The sequence below is a fragment of the Trichoderma atroviride genome, chromosome 5, assembly GCF_020647795.1.
Source record: "Trichoderma atroviride chromosome 5, complete sequence".
NCBI classification, from domain to species: Eukaryota; Fungi; Ascomycota; class Sordariomycetes; order Hypocreales; family Hypocreaceae; genus Trichoderma; species Trichoderma atroviride.
In genome coordinates, this window is record NC_089404.1 from 3,423,688 (window position 1) to 3,438,486 (window position 14,799).

A 14,799-nucleotide genomic window follows, 5' to 3' on the forward strand; every position below is an offset into this window, starting at 1 on the left:
AAGTGTACATAGCTCCATGCTGCTACCCCCCGGTCAATGGTCCAAACGCAATTCATGCATGAAACCAACTTTTTAAGTTTATTTTCTCATCAATCAGTCATGTGCGCCCCTCACGAGTAGTAGTTGCATTGTCAATTTTTTTTTGTTATTCTTTCTGGCCATGGCTTTCATGTGCCAGGTAATTGTTCGTATAACCAAGATATGTATTCAAGAATATGTATTTACAAAATACCACCCATCTCTTCTCTAGTGCTTCAAAATAAACCGCTCTACGCATTCACCCACTTCGAGTAGTTCACACTAGGCTTCGCCGCAAAGCTCTTATCCTTGCCGCCATTCGCCGCCACGCTCGTCGCATAAGCAGCCTGTAGACGCGCAGCATCCTGCTTCGTAATCTTCAGCTCGGGCGTTAGGCCAGGGCGCAGAATCTCAGTCACAATCTGCGCCCACTCCCAGGGAGCGCTGGTGTCGCCGGGCAGCGAGTTGAAGTACTCCCAGCCCATGACGCCGCCGATCTGGCCGTACGTTTGGTCCAGCGTGATGATGGTGTTGTTGAGATCGGCCGTGGGGATCCAGCCGCCGCCGTCGTTGGGCGTGGTCAGCTGTCCGGCGACAATGATGTCGGGTGAGTAGCCGGTGTTGACAATGTTGATGAAGTCGTTGGGCGACTCCATGGTGCCGAAGCCGCTGTAGAACTGCGTGTTGTACCAGTCGATGGAGGAGCCCTCGTCGGTCTGGAGCTGGTTGTAGTTGAAGCCCGACAGGTTGGCGCTGTTCTCCAGAGCCGTCGCAACGGGGGCCAGGGTGATGAGGAAGTCGGGTCCAAAGTCGGATCTCAAGCGGGAGATGAGACGGTTGACGCCGCTCTGGCTAAAGGGCTGCTCGACGTCGAGGTCCATGCCCTCGAGCTCAAAGTTGACAATCAGGTCGTGAAGCTGGCCATAGTAGTGCTCAAAGGTGGTACTGTTGGAAGAATCCAGAGTAGAAGTGCTGTAGGATCCGCCAGCAGCACCGCCAACCATTCCCATAATCTTGACGCCGGCCTGCTTCATGATGACAGTCTCGTTCCACAGAGTAGCAAAGTGAGGGTCATCCGGGGGGAAGTCATTGAGATGGATGACGCCGCCCTGGTTGATGTGGAACGAGCACACAATCAGATGCGTCAGCGCAATGCCCTTCTCGTTGATGAGCGGCAGCATCGAGATGGGGTTGTTGTTCTGGTCGTGCGTCGTCTGGAAGTAAATCACCAGACGCGGCAGATCAGTCGGCTCAGACCGAGCAACAGCAACATCCTGGACCGGGGCAGCCAGCGACAGCGTCGCCAGCATGGATGCTAGAAAGACAAATGCCGACTTCATTTTGAGAGTCAAGCAACGATCGGCACTGGCAAAGACAGGGCAAGGCTCAACAAGGCAGTGGATGGGCAAGATCCCATCGCCAAGCTCCACGCCGGCGCGGGAGGAGATTTATATATGCCTCCATACCTCGAAAACAGCTTCAAACCACACCACTCAAATCTCACCGGCCCCCCCTTCCCCTTCATCTCCTCCGAGCCATTCAGCCAAATTCGGGCCTTTAGCACCGGCCTCTATCACTGCCAAGGGTCTCTCCTCGTGGTCCTCGTGGTCTCGACGCTTTCCTCTCTCTCCCCCCTTCAATCCTGTAAGGGCAGGCTCACGGTCCACTTACACTCGCATAAGAGGATTCCAATATTTGGGACAGCTTCTCCCTTGGGAAACAATCAGATTCTTGCAACCTTCCCAAGTCGGCCATGCCAAGACTCCGTTGCGGAGCCCCTCGCTCAGCACCACGGCCGTCCCATTCTCTGGTATAAGGCGCGGGGTCCTTTTGCCGGAGCGTCTCCGACGGGAGATGGACAGGCCAAGGTCAATGGCGAAGGTTACATTTATGCACGCTAAGCATATATCGACCTAGGCTCTAGAGTTTATTAGCCGTTCCAGGGCGCACGACCAGGGGCCCTGATAACTGCCAAGCGCCACCATCTTCCTCGTGTGATTGTGATTAAGACGGCCGCAACAGGGCGGCCAAATATTTGTCCCTGCTGTCTCTTGGCCGGCCATTGCTGCGTCTGGCACGCAGGCTCAACTCGATAGCACGGCATGCTGTTTCCGGGAAATGGCTCGAAATAGTTGCGGTATTAGTGTGTAATTCTAATCACAACGGGCGCCTGACTATTCGTAAGGCGCTCCATCTTGCAACAATCGCCATCCTCTTGACACATAGTACGACGCTGGGCCTCATGGAGATGCCTACATGTGTCTGTCTCACTCCAATTACCCAAGTCTGCTTAAACGGCCAAGACACTGTTTCGTTGTAATCTTATTAATACTATTATTAGTAATACTAGTAAAGTGTTTCTGCCGCTAGCACGATCTTCTGGATAGAATCGAGATTCCAGAATCGCACACAATTTCCGCTGTCTGACATACACGCTGCATGCAATACCAGCACCTCATATTGCTACTCCGCACAACAATTAACGTTTCCCCTCCCTCTGGCAAAACTCAGCTTCAGGCGACATCAGCTTTGGGAGCTTGTAGGACCGTGACCCCCATTCTTCTCTGTAGGGCTGCAAAGGAGCTTCTTCAAGATCTCATTGTTTTGCTGAAGCATCTTCAAGATCTCATTGTCGTTCTGAAGCGTCTCCGCGGTCTCCATGTATTTCTCAAAAGTCACGAAGATCTCCTTGTCTTCCTGAAGCGCCTCTGAACTCTCATTCTTCTTCTGAAGCGTCTCCGAGATCTTTCTATTGTTGGTCAACATCTCCCGGATCATGACGTTACGCGCCATCACCAGGCCCATGCCTTGATTGAGAAACTGTGACATGCCAACGTCTTTGCCGGTCTGTTTTTGGGTACGCTTTCCGTCGTCCTTCGTCTTCTTCTTCTTCATTTTGGAGCTCGTCGGCCCTCTTGCCCTTGAGTTGTAGAGGCACTGGACTGGGATCAAGTCATATAAATTCCCCTGGCTCCAGATTACGGCCAAGTATTCCCCCGCCGCGATTTGCATCGCATTGAGAGACTATAAAGCAGCATATATCCGTCAGCTCACTTTAGCCGTAAAGCTGTAGGTTGACTCACAACTTTAGAGAATAAATCATCCTTTCCTTTGGCAACCGCCCTTCTTGCGCATTCACGTGCTTGTACCAAGGCAGCACCTTCTTCAGATGCCTTGAAGCCAGCCTGATTCCATATTAGCCCTCTAGACGATTCTTCTATTCACTCGCCGTGCTCACCAAGGTACATGTCCGTCTGGCGTAGGCGCATTCGACACAGGTTTTGGTATAGATCTCTAGAGCATGTCAGCGATTTGGAGGCCGAAAAGAGTGAACAGCTGAAAGAAAACACAAGGTGTCGCAAATGTTTCATACCAGAATCCCTTCGACAAAGAGCACGGACGTCACCATCTTGCATACGCAGCGCGCAACACACGCACGGCAGCAGGCTAAGAAAAGGTTAACGCGTCATGCCGAATAATATCAGCGACAAACATACCTTTGAAGAAGGCAGCAACAACTACCAGTTTTAGCTACATGACGGTTTGATTCCGCTATAGCTGGTGGCGGATTTTGCACTATATGTACTATAGGGTTATAATCAAAAGGCATGACGCCAAATTCCGGGAGATTGTTGAAAGTCCATCTTCCTTGGGGGAAAAGCTCGAGTTGAGCGGCTAAATTGAGTTTGATAGTCGGATGCAACGTGCAGTTAAAATATTCGACTGGGAAAACACTGTTCTGGGATTTGATCTTGTCTGTAACGACTGCAGGTATTTCTGAAGGAATAAAAGAAGGGTGTGTAGTATCCTTGTTCGTTGTTGGATCGCCATCATTTTTGGTTGATGAGCCTATCCCCGTGGTTTTGGGTATTCTGAATGGACTATCGAATGGATATGTCGACATGGCTGGCAGGAGAATAGAGAGCACAATTAGTCGATGAAACGGAGAAGCGAGTGTAATAAATGAATATGGGCGAGGCGCAAATATGGGTGCGAGACTTTGTGTTTGCTTCGTCAGCGTAATAAACAATAGTTGAAGGAGAGGAGAAGTTTATTCTTCGAAGCTTGGGTATTGAGCTGGGCCTGCTTTAAGACACGGCAGTTGCCACAACTGCAACTGCTTTCATCTCAGAGCAGACGCGCTCTTCACTTTTTTGTCACGTTCGCTATTCGGCAAGAGGTTGATGGCAGTTGAAGATTAAATTATTGCTACATTAGTGCCTACCCGCATAAGTACGTCCAATTAGTCGCTTGAAATCGTTGTCGAATACTTTATGTTTAGATTGTTTGATAGCGTTTCAGCCTTTGAGCCGCGATGTACAAGGGAAATATCTCAGAGTAGTACATGTCTAGCCATCTGAAGCATCGCTATACCAAACATCTAAGCCTCGAGGACACGTACATAGCCAACTTCACCTATCACATACCCGACTTTATACGGAGTGCAAATAGTCCCATTTGATGAAATACTGAAGTATCTTACAGCGATAGGAAGCAAACGACATCTTATATCGCACGTAATCCTCTCTCTCCTCCCTGTCCCTGAGAACCTTATTGCTTATAAGCCAACACCAACTTCCTCTATAGGTACAACGGCATGAAAGATGCTAGGCGAACGACGTGATTCGAGACAAGGCGCGGTAATATCCAGTGCTGACCAAACGGGGATTCGCACCCCGGCAGTTCTCCTGGATCGTACATGATTCCTAGCATCAGCTTGTCTAGTTTGTATTTCCTCGCCTGCTGCAGGTCCCATGTGAGGCCCTATGAAATACCGTATAAGATGGCAGAGTCAAAAGGGTATTTGCGTATAGAGAGAATAAACCATATTGTTCCAAACGCCACATTTCAGTTAAAAAAGATAATAGCATAATATTGGTTTTGAATGAAGATCTTATGCATACTTTCGAAGCTCAACTGAACATGACGTAAAACACGTATACAAGACAATCCTGTTCTCCATATTACACCTGTTCCGTGCAACGACGCTAAACAAATACTGCGCGAATCATGTATCAGCTTTCAAGGCCTTTGTACAATAAACGCCAAGCTGCCGTTAGATATAACTTATGTTACACTCTGCTTCGCTAATAGAGATCAATGGCCACCTCCTAAGGTCTTTTCATGTACGACCACAGCCCGATGCTAACCACCGGCACTAGTGCCGTCCCCAAAAGCTTCAAAACCGAGTTCCTGATGCGAGGTCCGACGTGTGTTTTTATAAGTCCTTCGAACTCGGCAGGAGCGTTACCTCTAGGATACGGTGTCTTGGGAATATCTTTCTCAAGAAAGGGACAAATTTCTTCCCAACCAAAGCCACCTTCCAAAGTGCATGCCAAAAGCTGGCCCTCTGGAGCCAGCCTCTTTGCTTTTTCTCCACTAAAGAGTTCTTGTTAGCTTCCAACGATTGAATGGAGGAAAAATCTTTAAGAGAATAAGCCATGCACATACTCTGCTATGACATCCCTCTTTGCTTCTTCCATGCCCTTTTCCATGCCTTTATTGTGGAACATGACGTCCTCAAACGTGACGTGGAGAGCAACAAAACCACTGATGTAATGATCGACGTATTGGCTAACGTTCAAGGGGAACGATCTGCAAGCCTTTATAACGGCCTTGACGGTATTATTCAACGAACGTTCCCAAGCGTCGACATCGCGTTCGACGAGGATAAACTTTGCGTTGGGATAAAATTCAATAAACTCTTCGATGAAAAACTGGGGAATCTCGACGATGGCCTTGTTATAGCGTTAGCTTGTGTCCCTTCCGACATGGTAGAAGGAGGGATAGAGGAACAAAGAAAAATGGTTTACATCGTAGTTGGCGAGCCATTTGTCGAACTCGGCTTTGCCGTATGGCTTTACTGTGCCTGAATACTTGCAACGTATGGCCTCGTCAAAGAGTTGGAGATGAGGGACGCCATTGGTGACCACTTCGAACATGTGGTAAGGGGTGTACCCTAACGTTTTGAGAGCTTGGTAGAGAGAAAACGTTCCAACACTGGAACGGTATACTGTGTTAGATGGATGGAGGTATAACCAAGGTGAAGAGAGCCTACCGGCTGCGACTGAGTACAATCACTTTCTTCTCCTTCACCTTCTCCGGTGTGGGAAGTCTATCGATCAGGCGAGACATGCTGAATCTGAAGTGTAATGAATTTCGATAGGGGATAGTTTACTCTCCTGCTGTTCGTTAGGTATAAGAATTGAAAGGCAATAATCTGAAAAAGTCTCTGAGCTAGCATTTGCCAGCTTCTACGTGTATATATAGCCATCTTTACGAGGCCCGCTAACAGCTACGACTGGTGCCTGTCTAGTTTCAAAGCCTATTAGGATTGCAACAATAACTTGAATCTAGTCAATTAGACCACTATGGATCGGGTTTGTTCATTCAGAGTGAATTACGTGGGCTGATTGGCTGAACATGAAGATGCTAAGCCGTAGGATTGAAGACGGTGCTGACCGAAAGCCACGATCTGTTAGTGTATGTAATTTGGACGCGCGATTCCACAGCTTTGAAGTCGAGTTGGAAGTTACAAACAAGATTTATGACAACTATGAACATGATTCAATCAGCCACGTCAAATTGGGACCATTGTCATCAAGAGCGAGCAAAGCCGGGCGGCCATTTCTTGAATTCACTAACATTCGGGCGATGAGGCGTTGAAGCTAGGCACATGTATGGAGTAAGCTCTAAGAGGATGCTAGCAATGCCGACAGCCCGGTCCCATGGGGTTGAAAATAGAAACAGGAAACAGCCTTTACCAAGGGCTTACAGACCACTTGACAGAAAGACGAGATCAGCATACGAATATGAGATGCAGCGTTGATTGGTTACTGGTACGCGTACGATTGCTTGGCAGCAAAGCCTATTGGGCCGTAGCTTTCGAAGTTGATCGTAAAAGTTTAGGCTTACCGCTTGTGTAGAGTAGTGCATATTGAGATTGCTGTTGGCCACAACTTGCTGAGCCAATGGAATACGATGGGTCGAGGTTCTCATAGCTGTCACTTGACAAAATGAAGTCATGGCAAATCTCATTCTCTTCATCAAGAACGAGAAAGTTGAAACAAGGCGGTGATATAAGGCGGCGAGTCAAGGTGTATTACTTGTCATGACTATTGTTTTCGCTAATTTAGAATCTCACTGGCTCAATGAACGCCTGGTTCACGATGGCTTGCTGAGTTGCTGAGTGGCTCAAGCGCTAATCTCATTGTCAACTTATTCTACGAGGCGGATTCTTAGGTAATACCCATAGCCATGGGGCTGAATGCCATAAGCAGTGGCCGGAACGGCAAATCCATTTGCCGGACACGTTTTGGACAGAAACGTTGGAATCCCGCCTCGCCTCTTCAACCTCCAACTCGGGAATAGCCTGTGCAAGCTGATGGTGGCCACTTTATCTTTGTTGCCATGTGGTGTGACGAACCCTGGAGACGGGTAGCTCTTCAAGGGATCATTTGATAACCTTGATCCCACCAACCGCGTGAGGCATATTACACTTCACGCTTGAGAGATATAAAACGGTCGACAACCAACTTTGGGGGTCCAGCCAGAAAGATAGGTATGATCTCGGGGGGTCACTGCGTGGGAGGCATCTTGCGTTCTCTCTTTATCATCTTCCTTCTTCTTCCGCAATAGGCTTGTCATCCTTATAACACCCCATGCTGTATATCACAAGCCAGAATGAAGCACATGTAACCACCGACGGACCGGACAATTTGCCATTTAGGCAATCCATCAATCTTTTTTTCCCCACGCTCTGGTTAAGAGATTGCAGCCGCGCTATGAAAGAAACAGACAGGGCCCTTTCCTCAAGCTTCCCGTCTTGTGGCGCTCCCGTTCCGTCGAGCGATTTCGGGGGGAGGGGGAAAACGCAGAAAACTTGGGGGAGAAGAAAGTCTGGAGTATCGTATCGTAGCGTATCTCTTGATCCTCACGGGAAGGGAAAGCTTGAATGAAAGAGCGCCCCCACCAGCGGCCAGAAACTCGGGTCTCCTTTCTCAACCCCTATCTCTATCCTTTTTTTTTTTTTTTTTTTTTTTCACTTTTCACTTTTTTTTTTCCTTTTTTGCTTCTTTATTTCTTGTGCGTGGGCGTGTGTGACAGAAATCGAGAAACTCTCGGATGCGAATTCGTCAAGAAGCCGGGGAGAGCAGCCAATAAGGACTCGACGATAAGACGCCCTGGCAAGTGGAGGCTAGTGTGAGTCCTGTTGGAGATTTTCGGCGCCCTTGTACTCCGTAGTTCGGATTAGTTTGGTACGGTGCAAAGGATGGACAGTTGAGATATTATTAGCATGACAAGTGACCTCGATAATATGGAGAGAGAGTTTTAGGACGAGCGGATAAATTGAGCGAATTGGGTCAATGTCGTGGAGGATTTTGCATGTTCTGTTCTGCAAGGCTACGGAATGCAGCATCCCTCCTATCCGTTTCTTTTTTTCCTTGTCTCTAATTCTTCCGTTGCTGATCTGTCTTTTCCACTTGTAACACTAAACATGTGCTAAACTACAGCCTAAGAATCATAGAGAGGTATTAATTTCCCTCTGCCGCAAGCAGAGTTGCATTGTTTGCAAGGGAGCATGTCTCCCTCGGGCTTTTTTTTCATTCGTGTTGGCTGCCCAACGGCTCAAAGCACAGCCGAAAGCGATTGGCAAGGGAGCCAAGCTAGAAGCGTCAACGTTACGATCTTCCCCATACAGTATCTTAGTTCAGCTGGACTTGTGCATCGTGTCTCTCGTCTGTCTTGTGGCTGGTCTCGTTTTCTCAACGTATCCCCGAGTCGCAGCGAGTTCGGCATCGCCACAGCTCCAACATACAGACACTGTGCTCGCATGTCGGGCTGCCGCTTGTGGACGGCCTCGCCGCCAGCACAGGTACCGCAGCCGGGCTGTTTCGTCGCGGCCACAGGCGGCTGTAGCAAGTACCGCGAATGGACCGGAGAGTGGATGCGGTGGACGAGTGACCTGTGCGCGATTCCGGAAGCCTCACGGCATACGGAGTACATGCGTCCCTATCTCTGCATCGTTTCGTCTAACCCACAACACACACTCAACGGAGCATCAAGTCCAGTATTTTGTACGTACAAACAATCAATGACCTTGTTGCTTCTCCTTTTTTTTCCATCTGTTGTTCTCGTTCCTGGGCCGATGCGTCGATGACACATGACACGTACCTGCGCAGCTCTCCTCGGCGTAAGCCGATTCGATGGAAGCGACCAAACAATAACGTAAAAAGAAACCCAAAAATACGTGGTCGATGCTCGTTCTGGGCGCATGGGACCGCCTAGAACAGGCACTGCCAGCGGTGCGATGCCCTATTGTTCATGCGGTGGACGGGACGGTGTAAGGGGAAGCACCAGGCTAATAGGGACGGTGAGCGATGCGATGCACGAGTGCCTGAAGCTAGCGACGCGGATGCTCCGTAATTGAAGGCGTAGCAGCTGGAAGAAGCATCTATCTTGCAGTATTACTCGTAGAGACGGCTATTACTCGCGATGCTCCATTTTTAGAAACCAGCGTTTGGTTACAAGTACGGAGCACGGTATTGAGTACCGACTCTACGGGACGAACAGGCTAATCCTGGGATACTTTGGACCGGACTCAGCTCGTGTTTGGCACAGCCTCAAGTTTTTGGCCTTGGCTGAGGCTTTGCCGCGGCGACAAGTCTATACCGTTACTCTGTGCTCTGTGCCACGGCATAGATTCGGGTGGCGCATGTGCTTGGTTGTCCTACTGTACACGCCGCAAAGTATCTCAATCTCATGTGAGAAAAGTCAGATTAGGTAGATTACACGTGCAGATGTAGGGAGGTCCCGGTCAGATTTAGGTGCAGGCCACAGCAAAGTAAAGTTTGGTGGTACTGTGCAGCTCTGCATGTAAACCTACACCCAGCTCCAAGTACACCACCAATTGCAGTCGCTGGAATTTCCCCCAAGCAAGGGACTCAGCAACGAGATACAGTCATATCATCTGTCATCGGATGGTAATCGGAGCTGGGCCACTGGCTCGCGGCTTCTTCCCCCTCCCCCCGGGATAAGTGACGATGGGAATAAAAAAAATCTTGGTGAGGCGTTTATGTAAATTTTTAGGGCCCATGGCAATCAGCATCGAATGACACGATTCAATGAGCAAAGGCCTCTGGACCGCGGGCACTCGCCCACTCAGAGTCCAGAATCAGCAGTGGGGACCGGTCCCAGCAGCCACCACCAGTTGCCTCTGCGCCGCCGCCCCTTATCAGGTACTTGTGGATGGAGTACAGCAGGACGGCGGAGAGGGCGAGCGTGACCAAGTACCGAGTACCGGAGGGGGAGGTATCGCAGCAGAGGGGCTGAAGATTTGAAGCAGAAGCAAAGAGCAGATGCAGCACAGATGGGAACAGAAGCAGAGGTGTACGTCATAACTAAACAACGAAGTAAATAAATCAAATCAAGATTCAGACGATTTATTCTATTCTTTTTTTGCAAAGAGGCGGCTCTTCCAACTTCCAACTTCGGCTGCTTCTACGCCTTTCATCATATACTGCACTTGTCATACACACGACACGCCCCATAACGCTATTTGCAGGTAGCACCAGCACCACAGATAGCGGGGGACCCTCCTGGTGGCGATACCCATCCCCTAGTACTCCGTACTTGTGCGACTTTACGGGGCCAGTCGCTCCATCCGGGGGTGAAGGTACCTGCGCGCCAAGTCCCTGTGGTTGGGGCGGTACGTACCGCCTACAGTGGTACGTACCGCCGACGGGCTGGTCTTTTCCACTGCTCGCTCGCGTTCAAGACAATTTAGTACTTAAAGCCTGGCCGCCCAAGGTTTTGCATCGAAAACAGAAACCTTCTTTTTGGAAAACTATCATTGCATTCCAGCTGGTTGCGCAAGCACTTCTTTTGCACCCTTTATATATACTCGACCTGCTCACTCGAGCCTATCCTCCATCCTCACTCTTGCATCGTCCTGCAGAGCAACTGTCGATTTCTTCTTTCGCATTTTTACCACACAAACACCACACAAACCGCTATCATGGTAAGCTACTGCCGCTATTTCCTCTGTTACTTGTCCAAAGAATCTGGGCTAATCTTCTGCGCGCTACAGGCTGTCAATCAGACTTCAACGTCTCCCTCGGAGATTGTACGATACCTCTGCTCCATTCCCACTGAACCGACCGCGCGAATCCGACGACGACAGCAATACTGACTCTCTCCTCTCTGCAGCAAAAATATCTCCAGCTCGACCAGAAGAACAAGATCATGGCCGAGTACGTCTGGATCGATGCCGGCGGCGAGACTCGATCAAAATCAAGGGTAGGTTCCCTCGCAGCGCTTTTTCCTTATCTCGACCCTGGTCCCTGCTTCTTGGCCATGCAAGGCAACCTTGCCGGCAAGCCCCCGACTTGTCCCGCAGGCCCCGCCACGCATATCGCTGGGACTCGCGCTTTGGCTCTGCGCGTGTCAATCATGACGCCACACCTGGCGCGCTTGGTGTGTGGCTCGGGGCTTGGGCTTCGTGCCAAGTGGGGGACAAAAAACGCTGGTTGTCGGCTTCTACGATCCTGTAGTGCCTGACGCTCAGTGTAATTTGTCTGCCACATAGTGCTTAGTCCACGCTCCAAGCATCGTCCCAGCTCAGCTTAGCCCTAGCCTTGCCTTGCCTTGGCCTTATCCCGAAATAGCCCCTCGTTCTCCCTCAGGCCTGCGCCTATCCACCCCGGATAAGGAAGACCCGCCTGTCCGGGGCTGAGACCAGGGATGGCTGATGCCTCGGCCAGTGTCGGGTTTGCCATTGATCGCCAAAGGGACCATGGCGCGTGCGACGTTATGACGCTGTTGACGGCATCGTCGACTGTAACCTGTATTTCGAACACGCCTGCTGACTTCATCATGATAGACTCTTGATGCCAAGGACGTCGAGTACACTCCCGACAACCTCCCCGTCTGGAACTTCGACGGCTCCTCAACCGGCCAGGCTGCCGGCCACGACTCCGACGTCTACCTGCGCCCTTGCGCCGTCTACCCCGATCCCTTCCGTGGCTCACCCAACATCATCGTCCTCTCCGAGTGCTGGAACTCCGACGGCACTCCCAACAAGTACAACTTCCGTCATGAATGCGCCAAGGTCATGGAGGCCAACGCCGAGCGTGAGCCTTGGTTCGGTCTCGAGCAGGAGTACACTTTCCTCGGTCAGGATGACCGGCCTTATGGCTGGCCCGTTGGCGGCTACCCTGCTCCGTACGTCATTTATTCCCCGAGACAAACATGTCTTGACAAAAAGTCTTTGAATTTGAGCTAACCGTTTCCTACAGTCAGGGCCCCTACTACTGCGGTGTAGGTGCTGGCAAGGTTGTCCTGCGCCACGTCGTTGACGCTCACTACAAGGCCTGTCTCTGTAAGTTGACGCAACTTGATACAATACACCTCTTGAATAATAGCTAATCAGAATTTCAGATGCTGGCATCAACATCTCTGGTACCAACGCCGAGGTTCTGCCCGGTCAGTGGGAGTTCCAGGTCGGCCCTTGCGTCGGCATCAGCATGGGTGACGAGCTCTGGATTTCCCGTTTCTTCCTTGCCCGCATCGCCGAGGAGTTCGGCATCAAGGTCACCCTGCACCCCAAGCCCATCCAGGGCCCATGGAACGGCTCCGGCCTGCACTCCAACTTCTCCACCAAGGACATGCGTGCCGAGGGTGGCATGAAGTACATCGAGGAGGCCATCAAGGCCCTCGAGCCTCACCACACCGAGTGTATCAAGGAGTACGGTGAGGACAACGAGCTCCGTCTGACCGGCGAGTACGAGACCGGCTCCATCGAGAAGTTCAGCTGGGGTGTCGCTAACCGCGGCACTTCCATCCGTGTTCCTCGTGAGACTGCCGCCCGCGGCTGCGGTTACTTTGAGGATCGCCGACCCGCCTCCAACGCCGACCCGTACCGTATCACCAAGGTCCTGATGACCTCCATCTTCGGCAAGATCTAAAGGGGACGGCTGAGGATGAGCGGATGGACTGTCAAGGTGAAGAGGAAAGGGAGTTTGGATGTGAATTTGAAAAACCCTACGCGGGCGATAGTTGTAACATTACGGATAGGAAGCTGCACACAGTTTTAATATGATGAGGGAAGATATGGACTAACCAGAGTAACCACCTGGTTTTACGGCGTAACGGATTATGATGGGAATTTTGTTTAGACATTGACGGCTGTGCATAAAATGCTACGGCTTAGAATTTTGCAAATATATTAGCGACTATTTCTGCATCTCTCGCTCTCGCTCTCACCATGACTCTGACTCTGACGCTGACACTGGCGCTGACTTTGACTCTCCGTCTGACTCTACCCTTTTCTATTCTCACTGCTCTCGACTTCCCTCACGATGAAGCAAATATGTAAATATGATGATGATTCCTTTGGTTCTGGTGTTTTTAGCCTAGTTTTTCGCGGCACTCATATCTTTTGTGGAGAGTTTGGGGAGCGGATCGGACCCGTCGCACGGGAATACCTGGACTCTGAATTGACTTAGGTTGGGATCCAAGAGAGTGAAAAGTTTGTCTGTGTATTTTATGTTTTCAGTACGATGGGATGGAATATGTATGTTTATACTTGATAACACTTTTTGACACTAATTCACGACGCAGCATCCTCCCTTTTGCGAACAGATACACATTGTCTTTGGGTTCAAAGTAGCTCGAATTCGCATGTTTGGTATCTTGAGACCATCCACCTTGGTAGTTCTGACGTGTGACAAAGTTTAGATACACCATGAGCTACGACAAGCTCTCAAGCCACCGACCTTTTTCTTGCTCTAGATGCATGTACGCTTCGTGTAGAGCCACTTCAAAAAAGCATATTAGCGACAAAGTATAGCATTTTATCAATTGATACAAAAGTTAATCATTTCAGTTGTCATGGTAACGGCCTTGGTGTTGTTGTTCATCTGAGATTTTGATGGTCTAAGAGGGTAGGCTGTCTTGTCCCAGCTGGCAAACGAAACGCACTGCAAGCACACACTCTCGCTGTACCAGTGTAAAATATTTCTTTTATTCTCATAGCAATCAACATACTCGAGGCATCTCTCCTTCTTCAGAGACAATTAACAGTCGGGATTCGCAATGTTCGCAAAGAAAAGGTAAGCAAACTTTCAGTCTAAGGAAGTAGTTTGCTGAAATCATCTCTTCTTGCCAGGCCAGAGCTGCTTTCTAAATTCTAGAGGGGAAAGGGGTTGTGTTTTAAGGCCATTGTTAAGAAATCTCTGGGAGGGCGGGCCGATTCTCAACGGTGGAGTGTCGGTGTTGTGCAGACATTTCTGATCAGACTGCAACCGACGCTGTTATCAAAGTATCATCATAGAGCTGCTACTGTTAAGAACCGTTACAGCGGCCAATGGCCCATTCGATGACACCAACGGCGGCTTAAAGAACGGCGGGCGGGGCGGCTTGGGCCGCAAAGTGGGCATGGGCTAAAGATCAAGACGAGCCGCCCAAAGCAAGAGAAGTACAAGAACAACAACCACGGCGACCGCAGGAGGAGCAAAGAAGAGGGCAAAAACCCATCTGAGTCCATAACTCTTCGCTGTAAACAGGAATCTCATGGCGCACGAAAGCCATGGCCGAGGATCATCACTTCAAGGCCTATATGGGGTTGGGTTACAGAGAGACATTTGAAAGGCAAGTGATGGGGGATAACTGCGAGAAGATGGACTTGTTACATGTAGTCAAACTCTGAACTTTGCATCTCCGCCTTGGTAACCTTCACTCCTCAATCCGTATAGTCTTGCTTTGTTCTTGATCTAAAAAAAC

General features: G+C 49.9%; 4 protein-coding genes across 4 annotated transcripts; 1 reads left to right on the top strand and 3 right to left on the bottom strand.

The window, feature by feature from the left end:
- Positions 1 to 269: 269 nt before the first annotated feature.
- TrAtP1_010364 (uncharacterized protein) lies at positions 270 to 1,358 on the bottom strand (the record flags this gene model as incomplete). The annotated part of the gene is made up of 1 exon (XM_014089763.2): positions 270 to 1,358. The coding sequence occupies one exon, from the start codon at positions 1,356 to 1,358 to the stop codon at positions 270 to 272; it is 1,089 nt and encodes a 362-aa protein (XP_013945238.2).
- A 1,183-nt stretch (positions 1,359 to 2,541) lies between these two features.
- Positions 2,542 to 2,913, bottom strand: TrAtP1_010365 (uncharacterized protein; the record flags this gene model as incomplete). The annotated part of the gene is made up of 1 exon (XM_014089762.2): positions 2,542 to 2,913. One exon carries the CDS (start codon positions 2,911 to 2,913, stop codon positions 2,542 to 2,544), a length of 372 nt encoding a protein of 123 aa, XP_013945237.2.
- A 2,216-nt stretch (positions 2,914 to 5,129) lies between these two features.
- On the bottom strand, positions 5,130 to 6,153 carry TrAtP1_010366 (uncharacterized protein; the record flags this gene model as incomplete). The annotated part of the gene is made up of 4 exons (XM_014089761.2): positions 5,130 to 5,397; positions 5,470 to 5,756; positions 5,832 to 6,018; positions 6,077 to 6,153. 4 exons carry the CDS (start codon positions 6,151 to 6,153, stop codon positions 5,130 to 5,132), a joined length of 819 nt encoding a protein of 272 aa, XP_013945236.1.
- Positions 6,154 to 10,711: 4,558 nt separating this feature from the next.
- TrAtP1_010367 (uncharacterized protein) lies at positions 10,712 to 13,328 on the top strand. The gene is made up of 6 exons (XM_014089760.2): positions 10,712 to 11,038; positions 11,108 to 11,143; positions 11,227 to 11,316; positions 11,900 to 12,240; positions 12,315 to 12,397; positions 12,457 to 13,328. The coding sequence occupies exons 1-6, from the start codon at positions 11,036 to 11,038 to the stop codon at positions 12,981 to 12,983; spliced, it is 1,080 nt and encodes a 359-aa protein (XP_013945235.1). The 5' UTR covers positions 10,712 to 11,035; the 3' UTR covers positions 12,984 to 13,328.
- Positions 13,329 to 14,799: the final 1,471 nt, after the last annotated feature.